At 35.9% G+C, this 14,145-nt stretch overlaps 1 protein-coding gene across 1 annotated transcript in view; it reads right to left on the bottom strand.

The window, feature by feature from the left end:
- The window catches only part of LOC150108314 (uncharacterized), a 220,779-nt gene that overhangs the window by 62,983 nt on the left and 143,651 nt on the right, over positions 1-14,145 (bottom strand). Inside the window, exons 24-25 of the mRNA XM_090390443.1 lie at positions 13,485-13,609; positions 7,932-7,949 (exon numbers count right to left, since the gene is read on the bottom strand). Of these exons, the coding sequence (XP_090246569.1) occupies positions 7,932-7,949; positions 13,485-13,609 (143 nt within the window). The remainder of the gene's footprint in view (positions 1-7,931; positions 7,950-13,484; positions 13,610-14,145) is intronic.

Raw genomic sequence — 14,145 nt, 5'->3', positions numbered from 1 at the left:
ACTACTGTTAACAAATTAACCTTTCATTGTATGATATCCAGTAGTTTCATATTCTATTATCCAGTCGTCATAGGGAGCCAAACGATTCAAAATAATAAAATTTTATATAAAACACTTTATGAAATCGAGTGGAAAAGATTTATATTGAAGAGGTTTGTGAAGACTTGCGATATTTTGTAAGGCATTTTCTGATCGTCCTTTTCAGCTGAATTTATTCATTCATTGTCCTGTTCTTCTCTTTCGAAATGAAGATTGGATTTTGAGGAGAGCAGAGTAAGCGCAAAAGAAGAAAACTGAAGCGACAACAGATCCATTTTTAGTGAAGTCTTCTGTTATTGACAGTATATTAATTATTAGTTGACTCATTATGACAGCCTATATACCAATGAGCTAGTTATTGATAAGGAAGAGGAAGCGAGTCTTAGGTGAATGTCGATGACTCAAATTAATGAATGGTCGTAAACATATAGCAGTACGTGGATGGGGGGGTAGAAAACTACGAAACTCCGCTGTAGAGGAGAACATGGTATTCTAAAGCAATTTAGTTTCAAAGTTTCAGTTAGCAGGAAAGTAATCTCACACTGGACGGTAAAATTTCATCTACAGCCTAATGATATCGGCAAACATCTTTGACTCAGTGGGAATACAACCATGCTGTTAGAAAGCAGCGATGCTCTCCATTTCGCATTTAATATGCCTTCATTTTAAACGTAGGCATATTAAATGTTTCGATATAAGATTATTATTATTATTATTTATTATTATTATTATTATTATTATTATTATTATTATTACTTGACACCTCCAGGGAGTCCAAATACTCATCAAGGGAGAGTGTGCAACAGCATTGAACAAAAAAACCCTTCAAACTACTAACCACACTCAAACTTGCTTAACATTTTGCGTGAGCCATTAATAGCAGAGGCTAACAGCTAACGGCGCATTTATATAAATTAAAAGTACCTTATTGTACAGGGTGGATATAATTAAAGAGGTGGTGTTCAGAACCCTGTAGCGAAATATGTATTGAACGAAATTCAACCAAACTTGGTCTAAGTGCACTCTGGAACGTGCGGTTTTGATTTAGAGAATATAAAAATAGTACAAAATTATGCCACCAGAGGACATTTGGCCCTATATGCGTGTGGTTGTGAATTAATTAAACAGTAATGGCTAGAAGAAGAAGAGACAGGACAAATCAATTTTCGTGTTCGTATAATCTACAGATATGATTCAATATGTTCTCCTTTCAGATGTTCTAAGAACTGCATTCTGTGAATGGCATTTTCTACACGGAATGCAATAGATCTGCATTGATTTGCCTCACATGCTACGCTATTCTGTCTTTCAAGGTTGCTAAATGAGGAACATGTCCGTCATACACCGCGCGTTTCAGATGGCTCCCACAACCAAAAGTCGAAGCGGTTGAGACCAGGCGAACGAGGTGGCCATGGTCTGGAAAATACACGACTACCCAATCGAGTGTGAGGCTGCTCAATCCTACATGAATATGATAGAATCAAGGCATCTTCGCTGCTGGGGTTGCGGAACAAGAAAGTTGCGCCAAATCTATCGATACCTAACAGAGGAGACCGTACAGGTCACTGATCCTGTAGGGCGAAGCTCGGGCAATACTGGACCCACATGGGTCCAGTATTGCCCGAGCACTACTGGACCCATGTGGGTTTTTCATTCTGTGTTCCACGACGGCAGTTGTAACTTCGTCAACTTGTTGAGGGATAATTCGCTTGAGCCATTGTCCTGGCCTCACTGCTAAATATCCGCTGTTTTCAAATCGTAAAATCATTTTTCTAAGATTTGCTATTGTCACTGAACCTTTTCTCCTATCCTTTATGCAAATGATTAGATTTTTTCCGGGAGTCAAATACACTTTTTCCGAGAAGAAATGTCGGAAGAATAGAAATCAACTTCTGCAAAATATACTGCAGAACACGCAAGTACATCTACATAAATAACTAGTATAGTAATAATAATAATTGCAAACACTGCCTCTTATCTAGAGTGCCATGGGAATGGAGATCTTAACACATTGAGATCAAATTTACCACTAAGAAGAATGAATACTGACGACCATCTTCTTCCAAGGATATTAAACGATCGCTGTAAATTTATTTTTGACATTATTCAACCGCAGTGACATTTTCATTTCTTAGAAGTTGTTAAAGATACTTATACACCGCTATTCTAACTTACACTCATAGTTCCGCTTAATGCAAACTAGAATTTGATACATATCCGTTTTCCGAGAAATGTAATTACCTTTTAGCCGAAAAGTGTAAGTTATGCCCTTTGGTTGAAAAGGCGTCGATTAAAATCTCAGAAAGTCATAAAGAACTATTACATCATTTTTTTTTTCAACAGAAAGTGGGCGAGCCAAGTTTATAAAGCTGTGGAAAAGTTTCTTCTTACGAAAACTACGGTTAATCATCCGAGAACAAAGTCCACCCCTTGTTTTCGGATGGCACACGTTAGCGGACATAATAAACATAAGAACACACGCAATTAACAGACATAAGACAATGACCGCATAGCCTTTCGGCCGTATTTCAATACAACCACATGTTAATCGAGGAAACTCGGTGGTTTTTGCATGAAAGATAGTAGTGTTAACGAACCCCAAAGAGATTAATGGATAAACAGCCTCCGTAGCTCAGTTACAAGCGACGATGCTTTAGTTGAAAACTCTTGTCTGCAAAGAATCTTCATAATATCTATTCAGCTAAAGGTGAGATATCCAGTCTCATGTAGAGATGACACAGTTTTTGTTGTTGTTGTTTCCAATCTCGGATTTTCCGTATACAGAACAGACACACTAGTCAAATAGTGTACGCAGTTTACAGACAGAGAAAACGACGTAGATGGTATCATCCAAATTATGACAGCATTTATATTAAACCACTTCAGTGTGAAGGATCACTGATTCTAACGTTGCAAAGATGGCGAATAGATTGAGCAGTATTTCTGAGCACTTTCCTTATATTAATCACAACATTGAATTATAAAACAGTATAAAAAGGAAATGTTTTTAATTTTAGATTTTGTTTAATGTCTTATACAAAATTTCAATTGAAATATTGAGAAGCACACACTATCTGCCAATAATTTCGGGACACTTTAGCAATTTCGAATTGATACTGGCGAACCCTAATATCGGGCATGTCAACCTTTGGCTTCGATCACCTCCTGCACCCTTTGACAAATGCTTTTCACCAAAGTGCGGCAGCATCAGGTGGAATTTTTCTATATTCTTCCATCAATGCAGCACTGAGTTCATCGACAGATAGAGAACGTGCTGCTCTGGATCTCAATTGCTGCTCCAATTCGTTGCACAGTTGTTCTATAGGGTTGAGGTCAGCACTCTGAGCAGGCCAGGGCAGTCGTTTAATACCCATCTCTTCATATCACCCATAACAGCTGCAGCTTTGTGGCATGAGATATTGTCGTCTTGGTGGTAACACGAGTTCCATGAAAACTCCACAGTGTGGGCAGCACCTGATTATCCAGAATATCAAGGTAGTGAGCTGCCTTCGTGGAACCACGAACAACGACCAGTGGTCCCACTCCAAACTAGCTGAATGCACTCCACACCATTACTCCTCCACCACCAAGTTTTACTGTGGGAACAACACACTGTGGTAACAAGCGTTCACAAGGCTGCCTCCACACCCACACCCTGCTATCAGACTAGAACCTTGATTCGTTGCTCCAGAGTCCAGAATTTAGTTCACACGCTCTTTGCACCAGACGAGCCACCTTGTTGTAGTGTTCGGCTTGTGTGTCGCTGCTCTTCGTGGAAACCCAGTAAATGGAGTCCTTTTCATACAGCATCAGTTTACGTTTGCTTTTGGAACTCATCACGGATTGTCTGTGCCGATTGCAGCCGGTTTTTGCGTGCCACCCGTTTCAACACCCCTTCCTATCCTTGTCAGTCATTTTCGACAGCCACCCTGGGTGTTTTCCTGCACTAGTGATGAGAGCACGTCTCCATTTGATACATCGCCAACAGTCGATTTTGGATGCTCCAGTTTAGCGGCAATGGAACGTATGGACATGCCCCCAATGTGACAGTCCACTACGACACCTCTCTCGAAGTCGCTGAGTTCACGTCGTGTTGTCACACCACCTATATTTCAACTACTACGATGAAATACTGGTTCCTACTATCTGCATCCCTCGGGTGGTTTTTGTTATTACCAAACCTAGAATGTTCCAGAACTTCAAATAACATAACAGGGGTGTCCAGACAATTATATAGATAGTGTAGTGATATTGACAGTGTAGTATGTGAAGATACAAGTGCCAAACAGAACAACAGAATTTGAGTGGTAATTGCGATGAGCTTAAAAGCGGTAAAAACTCTAAACAAAAGTTTTCCAGATAGATGTGTTAAGAGATTAATCTGTCACTTTGAGTTAGAGACGGATCCGTTTTGGAGTATGGAGGAACAAGGTAGCTATAGTTCACCGTATGGATTGAAAGTTAAAGCCTGAATTCCATATGATTAATGTACTGTAAAGATACAATTACTGTTGATACATGATGAGGGCTGATAAAATTACCCGCCACAATTACTGATTACAAGTGTAATGGACTTGCGTACTGCCAGTCGCGGCTTCCTCTTCACAATTCGGAAGTACAGAATGTTCTTCGACAGAATGAGATCTGAAATGAAGGTTTGACCTTCTGTATCGCTGTCCATATTACGTAATATTTAAGAACTTATATCGAGACTAGAATTTCTGCAGCTAGTGAAAAGACAGCAGGTTATATTAATTTGAGATCGTTCATAACTTCCGTTCTCAGTCCTTTGAGCATGTATTCTTGAGAAAAAAAAAGAAGTCACAAGTACTCCTCCCGCACCCATTGCACTCCTAAACGTCACTCTGAGGAGTGACATAACCGATGTACCGGACTCTAGTATGTCGTTATGAAGCAACTGTCTTCAGCTTGTGCATTTTTTTTTTGTTTTCAACGGATCTCTTCCTTTAACGCTGAATGACACCGAGTAACACTTGAGTGACAGTTTGACTAAACAATCTTATGAATTTTTTTCGCAGACAAAGAAAACAATCGATATGCTCTACTTGTTCGACTGGACCTGCCTCGACCTTACTTAATCTCAGTAACAAATCATTAGTCTTGCTGGTAGTAATTGCGTTTTCCAGATAGATGTGTTAAGAGATTAATCTGTCACTTTGAGTTAGAGACGGATCCGTTTTGGAGTACCAGCAAGACTAACAAATCATTAGTCTTGCTGGTAGTAAGTTTTATGTGTGAGATCAGCTTCAATAAGAGGTTGTGTTACACTTATGAAACTGAAAAAATTTAACAGCAACTATCAAACTGGTAGCCCTACCTAAATTAAGCAAATCTTGGAATCATGGGATAAGTTTTGGCATTAATTTTAATGTTCCACCAATGCCAAGAGTTGACTGAGCAGTTTAAAAGACTCCCTAGATTGACCTTATTTAGGGTCATAAACCATTGGATTTTGTGTAGAAACAAAAGGACTTACAGATGTGATAATTTCCTTTACAGCTAAGTAAACTGAGTCGAAGAGAAATATTATCTCTATTGCCTAATCACACATTGCGTGCCTCTTGTGTGAAAAACCAGAGTCGAATCCCTTCGGAGATACAAGTAATATATATATATATATATATATATATATATATATATATATATATATACATTACTGCAATTGATATAACCAAAAGAAAGAACATACTAGTAGCAGAGAGTTATGAAGGTAACTATTTTCCTTATATTCTTATATCGTTGTATGTTATTTCTTGTGATTATATCATTTGCTTTAATACCACTTTTCTTCTCGGGGTTTATCAGAACTTTCCGGACCCTTCCCCCCCTCTCGTACACCTGAACAATTCATTTTGTAGAAACAAGTAAACCTACTGAGAACACATGATTCTTAGATACTAAACCCATCGTCGCTAATTTTACATACCAGAGATTAACTCTCTAGCTTGATCAGATATAATGAAAGGTTTGATGTTCTCCAACATGTTGTCTGTTAGCACAGATTACATGGACGGAGTTGGATTCAGTTTTCTTCTCTTAATGCCTTGTTCTGTTGTTAGTAGTGAGAGAAACACGCAGATAAACTTTACCTAATACTTCGTATGATAGTTGGATCATAACTGTAAACCTATACTTAACAAACGAGTTTCATTACCTGGAAATGAAATTTGAATTGAAATCCAAGGAAAATTGGATTGGAACTGACTCTAAGTCCGAATCCAATTCATTCTTTTTTTTTAGAATTAAAACTAATTCATTAAATGCTTAGCAACGTATTACCACATTTTTTAATTTGTAAACAGTGAGCTAGAGTCGTGTTCTGAAAAAAAGTCAATCAGCTTGGTCCAGGGAGGTTTAATCTTATAACCAGTCGATCGAGTTTTTATTATTATAAACACAATTAAAACATTAATTAATAATACTACGATGTAATAATGTAACAGATATTATTTTAGCATTCAAACTCTGTACATTGAATGCTATCAGATCACATTTGATGGTCATGCCTTCTATCCATTCAAAAATGACACACAAGACTAAATACATATATTTAGATACATATATTTAATATTACATGCAGACTTATTTTGTGTTCATCGTATTTTAGTTGTAATTGCTGTGCATTTTATTATAGTTCTACTTTCAAAATCTGCTTATTAATTAAAAGATTCCAATTCTAATAGCATTTTATGTTAGCAGATGTAGTATTATCGATTCTAACTCATATAAGCTGGAATTTGTGTAATATGAATGTTGTACGAACCTTTTATCCAATACATATGTTATGGACAAAAAGCAGTATAAGTTGGAAATAATTAATTTATATTTGTGTTTTAATCATAATCAACTATAATTGAAATGCAAAATAAATTAGTTATGATTTGATGAACTAGATTCGATAATTTGTACATCCACTTTGATTGCACTGATGAATTGGAGTATTCTGGGGAAGAAAGCGTTCTTATAATTATTGAAAAGATAATAAGTAATAAATAATAAATACAAATGTGGTATACGAGGTCATGATGAAATGAAGAGCCCACAATTTCGAATAATATTTCGTCGATTAAGAAGGGAAAGATTGATTACAGGATTTCACAGATTCATATTGTATATCTACCTTAGGAAAATTTTGATAAATTATTCAGAATATCTGATTTTAAAAATTTGTATGGTTGACATATTTGACAGCTCAATAACGCTATCAATTATTAGGTTTTCGTCCAAACATATGCTTCGACTAAATCAATAAATTATATTTTAACTTTTTAAATTAGCTTAGTATAAATCATTTTAACAGTTTCATTGACATATTATGTATTCAATAAATTTTAAAAAATAGGCTTCCCTTACTGCACAAAATATCCCCTTTTCAAGAGATAATTAAGAAGACATCCATAACTGTAAAACCTACTATATTCCTTGTTGTGAATGAATTTTAAGAGATTTCATATTACAAAGCAACTGGAACTTGCGGATACTGTTATATTTAGCAGCATATATCCTAATGTACAATCTTATAAATAAAAATTACTCACAAGATTTATGTAAGATAATTCGCAAAATGTGATTTCGAAATTTATTTATAAGTAAATATTTCGATTAAACTGATAACGTTTTATTCGCAACAAAACTGCAGGCGATTACACTAAACATATACGAATATAGTGAATTACTCGGTTTTTAATCAGTTTTACTATTTTAGTACAACAGTTGATCTTCGCACACCGAAATGAAATAAGTACTAAACTAAAATATCACTAATAAATGCTTCCTTTGCAACGTATGTATAATCACTGAATACTCTTTACGCACTGAATTGTTAAGAATAAATTTAAATTCTAGGTATATAATGCATAAAATTATCTTACCTGTAGTAGTCGACATAGCTGTAATTTAAATAAAAAATATATATATAAATATTACTCAGTCAGAGTTACAAAAAATAATAAAAATAATTTTTATATTTATTTATTTGTCACAAAGCACATTTGTGTCAGGTGGACACATAAATATGTGGAGAAAGTGTGATATGTCGAATACAAAAATGTTTAATTAAACGTATCGAAATTATGAGATTCCATAGCTCACGCGGTTTAAACGAGCCCTTCGTTTGCAAATATCTGGGTTCAAATCTTTTCTATAACGTGAGGGACCTTAATCAGTTGTTTTCAAATAAATAGTGAGTTACCGGTCTAATGTGTTACTGTAGCTGACGATTTTTCCACCCGGAAAATTGAGTTTTTCGTTCCTCAAAACAGGCAAAACTCACTAGAAGAACACACGTGATATGCAAACGTACGACATAGTTTGATATCATAATGAAAAAAGGAACGTATACATATTGCATTTCGTCATATCCACCGAAAATAGATATTATTATTGTTGTTGTTGTACGAGCGCCTCCATGGAGTCCCAAAACTCATCACAGGAGTCCCAGTCTATCATACTTCTCTTTGAACCCATTAATAGATAAAGCACTCACAACTGACTCTGGCTACCCATTTACAACTCTCCAAGCAAAAATTCTAGTCCTCACACCCGTACTAATTACAACTATATTCAACTTACAGGGATGACCCCTTGTTCTTATCCCTCCAGCCAAGTGCTGAAACCTTTCTCTTCCATCAATCCTATAAAACCCTTTAAGCAACTTAAATGTTTTATAATATTCCCCCTTTCTCTCCTATCAACAAACTTCTGCAATCCACAAACCCTCAACTAGCTTCATAGCGGACATTCCACAGACCGCTCACCATCTTGGTCACTCCCCTTTTGAATCCTTTCCACAGCTTCCTCATCTTCAATAAACCAAGTAAATAGGTTTCTTGGGGATGAGTAATTCAGTAATCCAGATGTTGGCGTATCAATGCATGATAAAGAGGAATAACAACGTCCTGATCTCTACTTGTTAATGTGTTCTTCAATAGACAATTAATCTTATGGGAAACTTGAACAACAATATGTCCTCTAAATTTTAAAATTCTCTATCTACCACCACCCTTCAATCTCCAGCTTCATCTATTTTCTCGAGTACACTGTCATCAATGTAATCTATTTATCCAAAAACACATAACTTTACATTTTTCCACATTAAACTGATACTCATTATCTTTTTCCCATACTAACAGACTATTTAAATCATCCTGTAACGTCTCCACATCATCTTGATTGACTATTACTCTACCTAATTTCGCGTCATCAGCAAACAACTGAATATTTCCTTTCTGGTTACTTCCTACTTCATTTATGTACAAATTAAATAGCAATGGTCCAAGCACAATGTTAATTAAGTTAAGGGGATAATAAATCCGTCATTATTTTAAAGCCGGATAAGAAATTCGGAGATCGAAATCTAAGAGTTTCATGCCCAAGAACTTTCGGCTAGTCCAAGCGTAAGTCAAGTTCTAGCCGAACGTTCTTCGGCATGAAACTCTTAGACTTCGATATCCGAGTTTCTTATTCGGCTTTAAAATAATGAGGTATTTATTATTCCCTTAACTTAATTTACACCGCTGAAAAAAAAATAGCCTCTTGGCTCTTAATCGCACAATGTTAATTTTCAAAGCAAAATGCTATTTTTTTCTATACAGGTAATTAAATACATGCAAGTGAATACTGTATATGCAAGCAGCAGGTGCTAAAATGTATTTATTATTTAATCTCAGATAAGGTACACCTTAATGCATTATAAAGACTACATATGATCAAATAGTGACAGCATTACAAAATTATGTGCACTTTTTGCTTATTAAAAAAAAATTTCGATACTATAGTCATTTTATTAACAGGAAAGGTATACCGAACTATTTGCATTAACTTGAATAAGTTCCTTACACTACATTATTATAATGGATACTTCATTATTAAAACGATCACTTTATCATTAAGATGTTTTTTTAATTGTTAAAACGATTACATCATTATTAAACAATTTTAAATAAATATATCTTAGAACATATGATTTTTTTTACTTCTTTTTGTTCGATTTGTGATTGCTTTGGCTATAATTAAATTTAAAAGAAAACGTACTAAGATAATTTTCGTTAATATTAGGTATATTAAAATATTTTATAAGCATGAATAATGCACTGCGATATTGAAACATAGATAAATATATTATATTTAAATAGATTAAATATATTGGCAAAATATACGAAATTTCTTTACTCGTTATCCGTGTGTTTAGGCGTAAACGCTGAGAGAAACTGATGGTAGAAGTTTAATGGGATGAAACAGCACTGAAAAAGGATCAAAACGATATTTAATTCTTTCAGTATTCTTTCCTCATTACAGACACATCAGCAGGGAGTACAATATGAGACTTGTAATACACACGAGCACAAACACACACAAAAAACACCAAGTGAAACACTTGAACAAAAAAGCTGCATTCCTAAGTGGGACAATCTCTACCGGGAACTGTAGGCAGACTAGAATATAAACTCCGATCTTGAAGTATTAGTATTTCCCATATTTTGGAAAGTTTTATGCAACCATATTTATTCAAAGAACTTGATCGAAAAAGTTTCGTTCTGGCCTCCTGACATCACAAAAAAAAAAAAACCTTCAACCCTTCAGTTGCCGTCCACTCCGGATATACGGCTTACTTAAAATTCACAAACCCAATTCCCCTCCGCTCTCCCCAAGATCCATAGTAGATGCTACTGATTCCCCACCTTCCAATCATCGAAACAGTTAGCGAAATACAGTCCCTCCTTAATATTCATAGAACAGCATACATAAAACATTCTTCACATTTTAAAAGTTCTGCTGAAAATCTAATTGTCAATAATACTGATATCCTAATGGGCTTTGACTTCACCTCACTGTTCACCGATATATCCTTAAATGATACCTTATTATTTTTAAAAAAATGTTTTGACTTTTGATATCTTATAGATCTCCTTTCCTTTGCTATTATTTCGAGATATTTCTCTAGGAAGAACAAAATTTATAAACACATAGAAGATATATCTATGGGTTCTCCCATTCACCCTGTTACGAATTTTTCATGAAACATTTCGAAAAACAAGTTATTGACTTAGTCCATATCCTTCTAACCGGTTCAAATATGTAGACGATGTGTTTTCTATTTGGTCTCATGACCCTGAAAAATTAGACTCTTTCCTCTGTCACCTCAATAGTCTTCACCTTAGAATCCAATTCACAATGAAAAAGGAGTTATTAGTCTTTAATAATAGTCTAGATTAGTTATTAATCTAGACTATTATTAGTCTAGCCTTCCTTTGTCTAGGAAGGCTAGACTAATAATAGTCTAGCCTTCCTAGACATCTTGATCATACGTCTGCCTAATGGTAACCTGTCCTTTTCAGTATACAGAAAAGCTACTGACACAGGCAGATACATTCACAACCTCTCCCATCTCGTCTCAACAACATGACATAATTAAAACACGAACTAATAGAGCCTGTAACCTTTGTTCCTGTGAGGCCTCACTAAGCTTCTCTTCTAATCTTCCATGTCCTCAGCAGAACTCAATCGTATGTCAACCTTTCTATCTAATGGATACAATTCCCACATTAGCAAAAAAATAATCACTACTTCCTTCAATTCACGACATCATCAAAACGATTTTAGTAATGCTGTCACCATCCTCTATGTCAGAGGCACATCAGAAAACATAGTCAGAATATTAAAGGAATACAACTTTTGCGCAACTTTCAAGTCTCCGTGTAAAAGCAAGCTCTCCTTATCGGCTCAGCAAAACACGAACTCCCTCCTCTTTCAGTTCCTGATTTATAAAGAGTTCCTTTTTTCTACAAGTTGGCCTACTATGAAGCGACAGGAAGATTAGCCACGTCCGCATGAAAGGACATAAAAAATACAGCTGTAATGATACATCTTCAGTATGGTTGGGATCTGTGGAAACCAATCAAGTGTGGTGACTTTCATATCCACAAACCACGCAGTTACGGCAGCAGCCTTAACAGTGCATTATCTCTGAAAGAGGCAATGGTCAGTTCCTAGAAACGTGACAACGCAGAAATCATTGCATTGTTCCAAATGTTCAAATACCTCTCGGGGTTCAATATTCGTGGCACCATACACAGAGGTCCGAGGCCACACCAGGGAAAACAGGACTATAATATCACACCACTACCTCCGTATTTCATAGTTGGGATTACACACTCTGGTAAGAGACGTTCACCGTGCATCCGCCACACCTACACCCGTTCATCTGCTCGGTAGAGGGTGTAGCGTGCTTCTACACTCCACAACACAACTTTATAAGCTTCCATGTCCCACTCTACATGCTCTTTGCACAACTGAAGACAACGCTGCATGTTGGTTCGGATAATGTGAAGCTTACATATTGCGGCCCTACCATGGAAACCCATGTTGTGAGCATCGTTTCTGAATGTTTTTGTGCAGTTTCGTCTTGAGATCGATGCCCAGAACTCTGGATTCAACATTTCGGTCGGAGAATAGCGGTTTTTTACATCGTAGCACCCTACGATCACGTTTGGTGATTGTGGTAGGTAATCCACTGTGGTTATCACTTTCAGTTGGCTCCCTGAGTTTCCATCTGAGGTATGGTATCACTGTTGGATGGCCAAATTTGTCAACAATTGACGAACAGATAGGCCTGTAGCATGTCATCCCATCACTATGCCTCTTTCAAACTCTGTTAGTTCCCTTTTCGCAGCCATTTTACCCAGACAGAGTTGCACTGACTTGGGAACATCATATTCCTCCAATTAATACAGGGCAAAAACACGTGACTTTTACGTAGCACTATGCACCTTGCCCATGGAGGTGGGGGAAGGGGAATCCGTTGACTTCTTTCCAAGCAATGTATAGCATTAGTTCGGATTCGTTGGTGGAGCTACACAGCATTTGATATTTTAAATTTCAGTAAGATCAATGCACTACGGCAAAGGTTCAAAACAGGAAACATACGTAATATTCTTGATCTGGAATGCTATTATAATTCTCTATTAAAAGTACCCTCCTCAGAGTATAAAATATAGAAGGGGAAGGGATGTCCTTCTCTTTTAAAATGTGCTATTTGTATTAATTAATAAAATCTAATAAATGTTACTAATATAAAGACCTTCTTTAATGAAGCTGAATAAGACTCTTGAATATATTAATTAATTATAAATTAAGTCTTAGAGTGCATCTCCATCCTCCAACCAATATGCCCAGCGGGTTCGAATCCCATTGCATCATGGATATTTGTTTACCTTGAGTTAGATTGTGTCTAGTAGGATGGAGGCCAATGAGCTTGCTAAACGCTGATTCTAGAGCTTATATTTCAAATGCGTATACATCCCCAGCCTATGCCCTCATGTGTAGACACAGATAACTACATTCTGAATATTTTGGCAAGCGACTGTTCTAACATCAAATGTTATATTTGCTACATATAATAAATGAAACAAATCCATTATACTTACTAGGAGTATGAGGAGCAGGACTAATGCATATGGATATCTCTAATATCTCCAATATCAGCATTCTTGAACGATGAGAACAATCCTTGAACAACTGGAGAAAGCAAAGCTCCACATACTTCTGATATCTACAGGAAGATACATAAACAAAAATATAATACTTTATTACTGAAGTATTATAAACTGATATAAAAATATATTTTCTTGGTTAAAAAATGGTTTGTTTGCGAACTTGTTTTATGAATATTTTAATTCAATATAATTTGGTCAAGCTGCATTTAATACATTCATTCATTACACCTCATCAGCATGAAATTCCCAAGATTATGTTTATTATGCATGGATTGTTTCATTATCACGAGACATAATCGTATAAGAGAGACTTTAAGCAGAAGCAAAAATGGATCATGCTAATATTCATATGAAAACCTAATGACATTTATTCAGAAAATATGAAAACAATTACCGATCATTCTGTCATTAGGAATAAGTGTGTGTGTGTGTGTGTGTGTGTGTGTGTGTGTGTGTGTGTGTGTGTGTGTGTGTGTGTGTGTGTGTGTGTGTGTGTGTGTGTGTGTGTGTGTGTGTGTGTGTGTGTGTGTGTGTGTGTGTGTGTGTGTGCTAAGAAAGTGCTCATGTATAATCGAATTTATTATTATTATTA

Source organism: Typopeltis vanoorti, chromosome 3, assembly GCF_054136105.1.
Source record: "Typopeltis vanoorti isolate ZY-2024b chromosome 3, IOZ_Tvanoo_1.0, whole genome shotgun sequence".
In the NCBI taxonomy this organism is placed as follows: Eukaryota; Metazoa; Arthropoda; class Arachnida; order Uropygi; family Thelyphonidae; genus Typopeltis; species Typopeltis vanoorti.
Note: the sequence above shows the minus strand (reverse complement) of the source record. Positions and strands in the feature narration are given on the sequence as shown.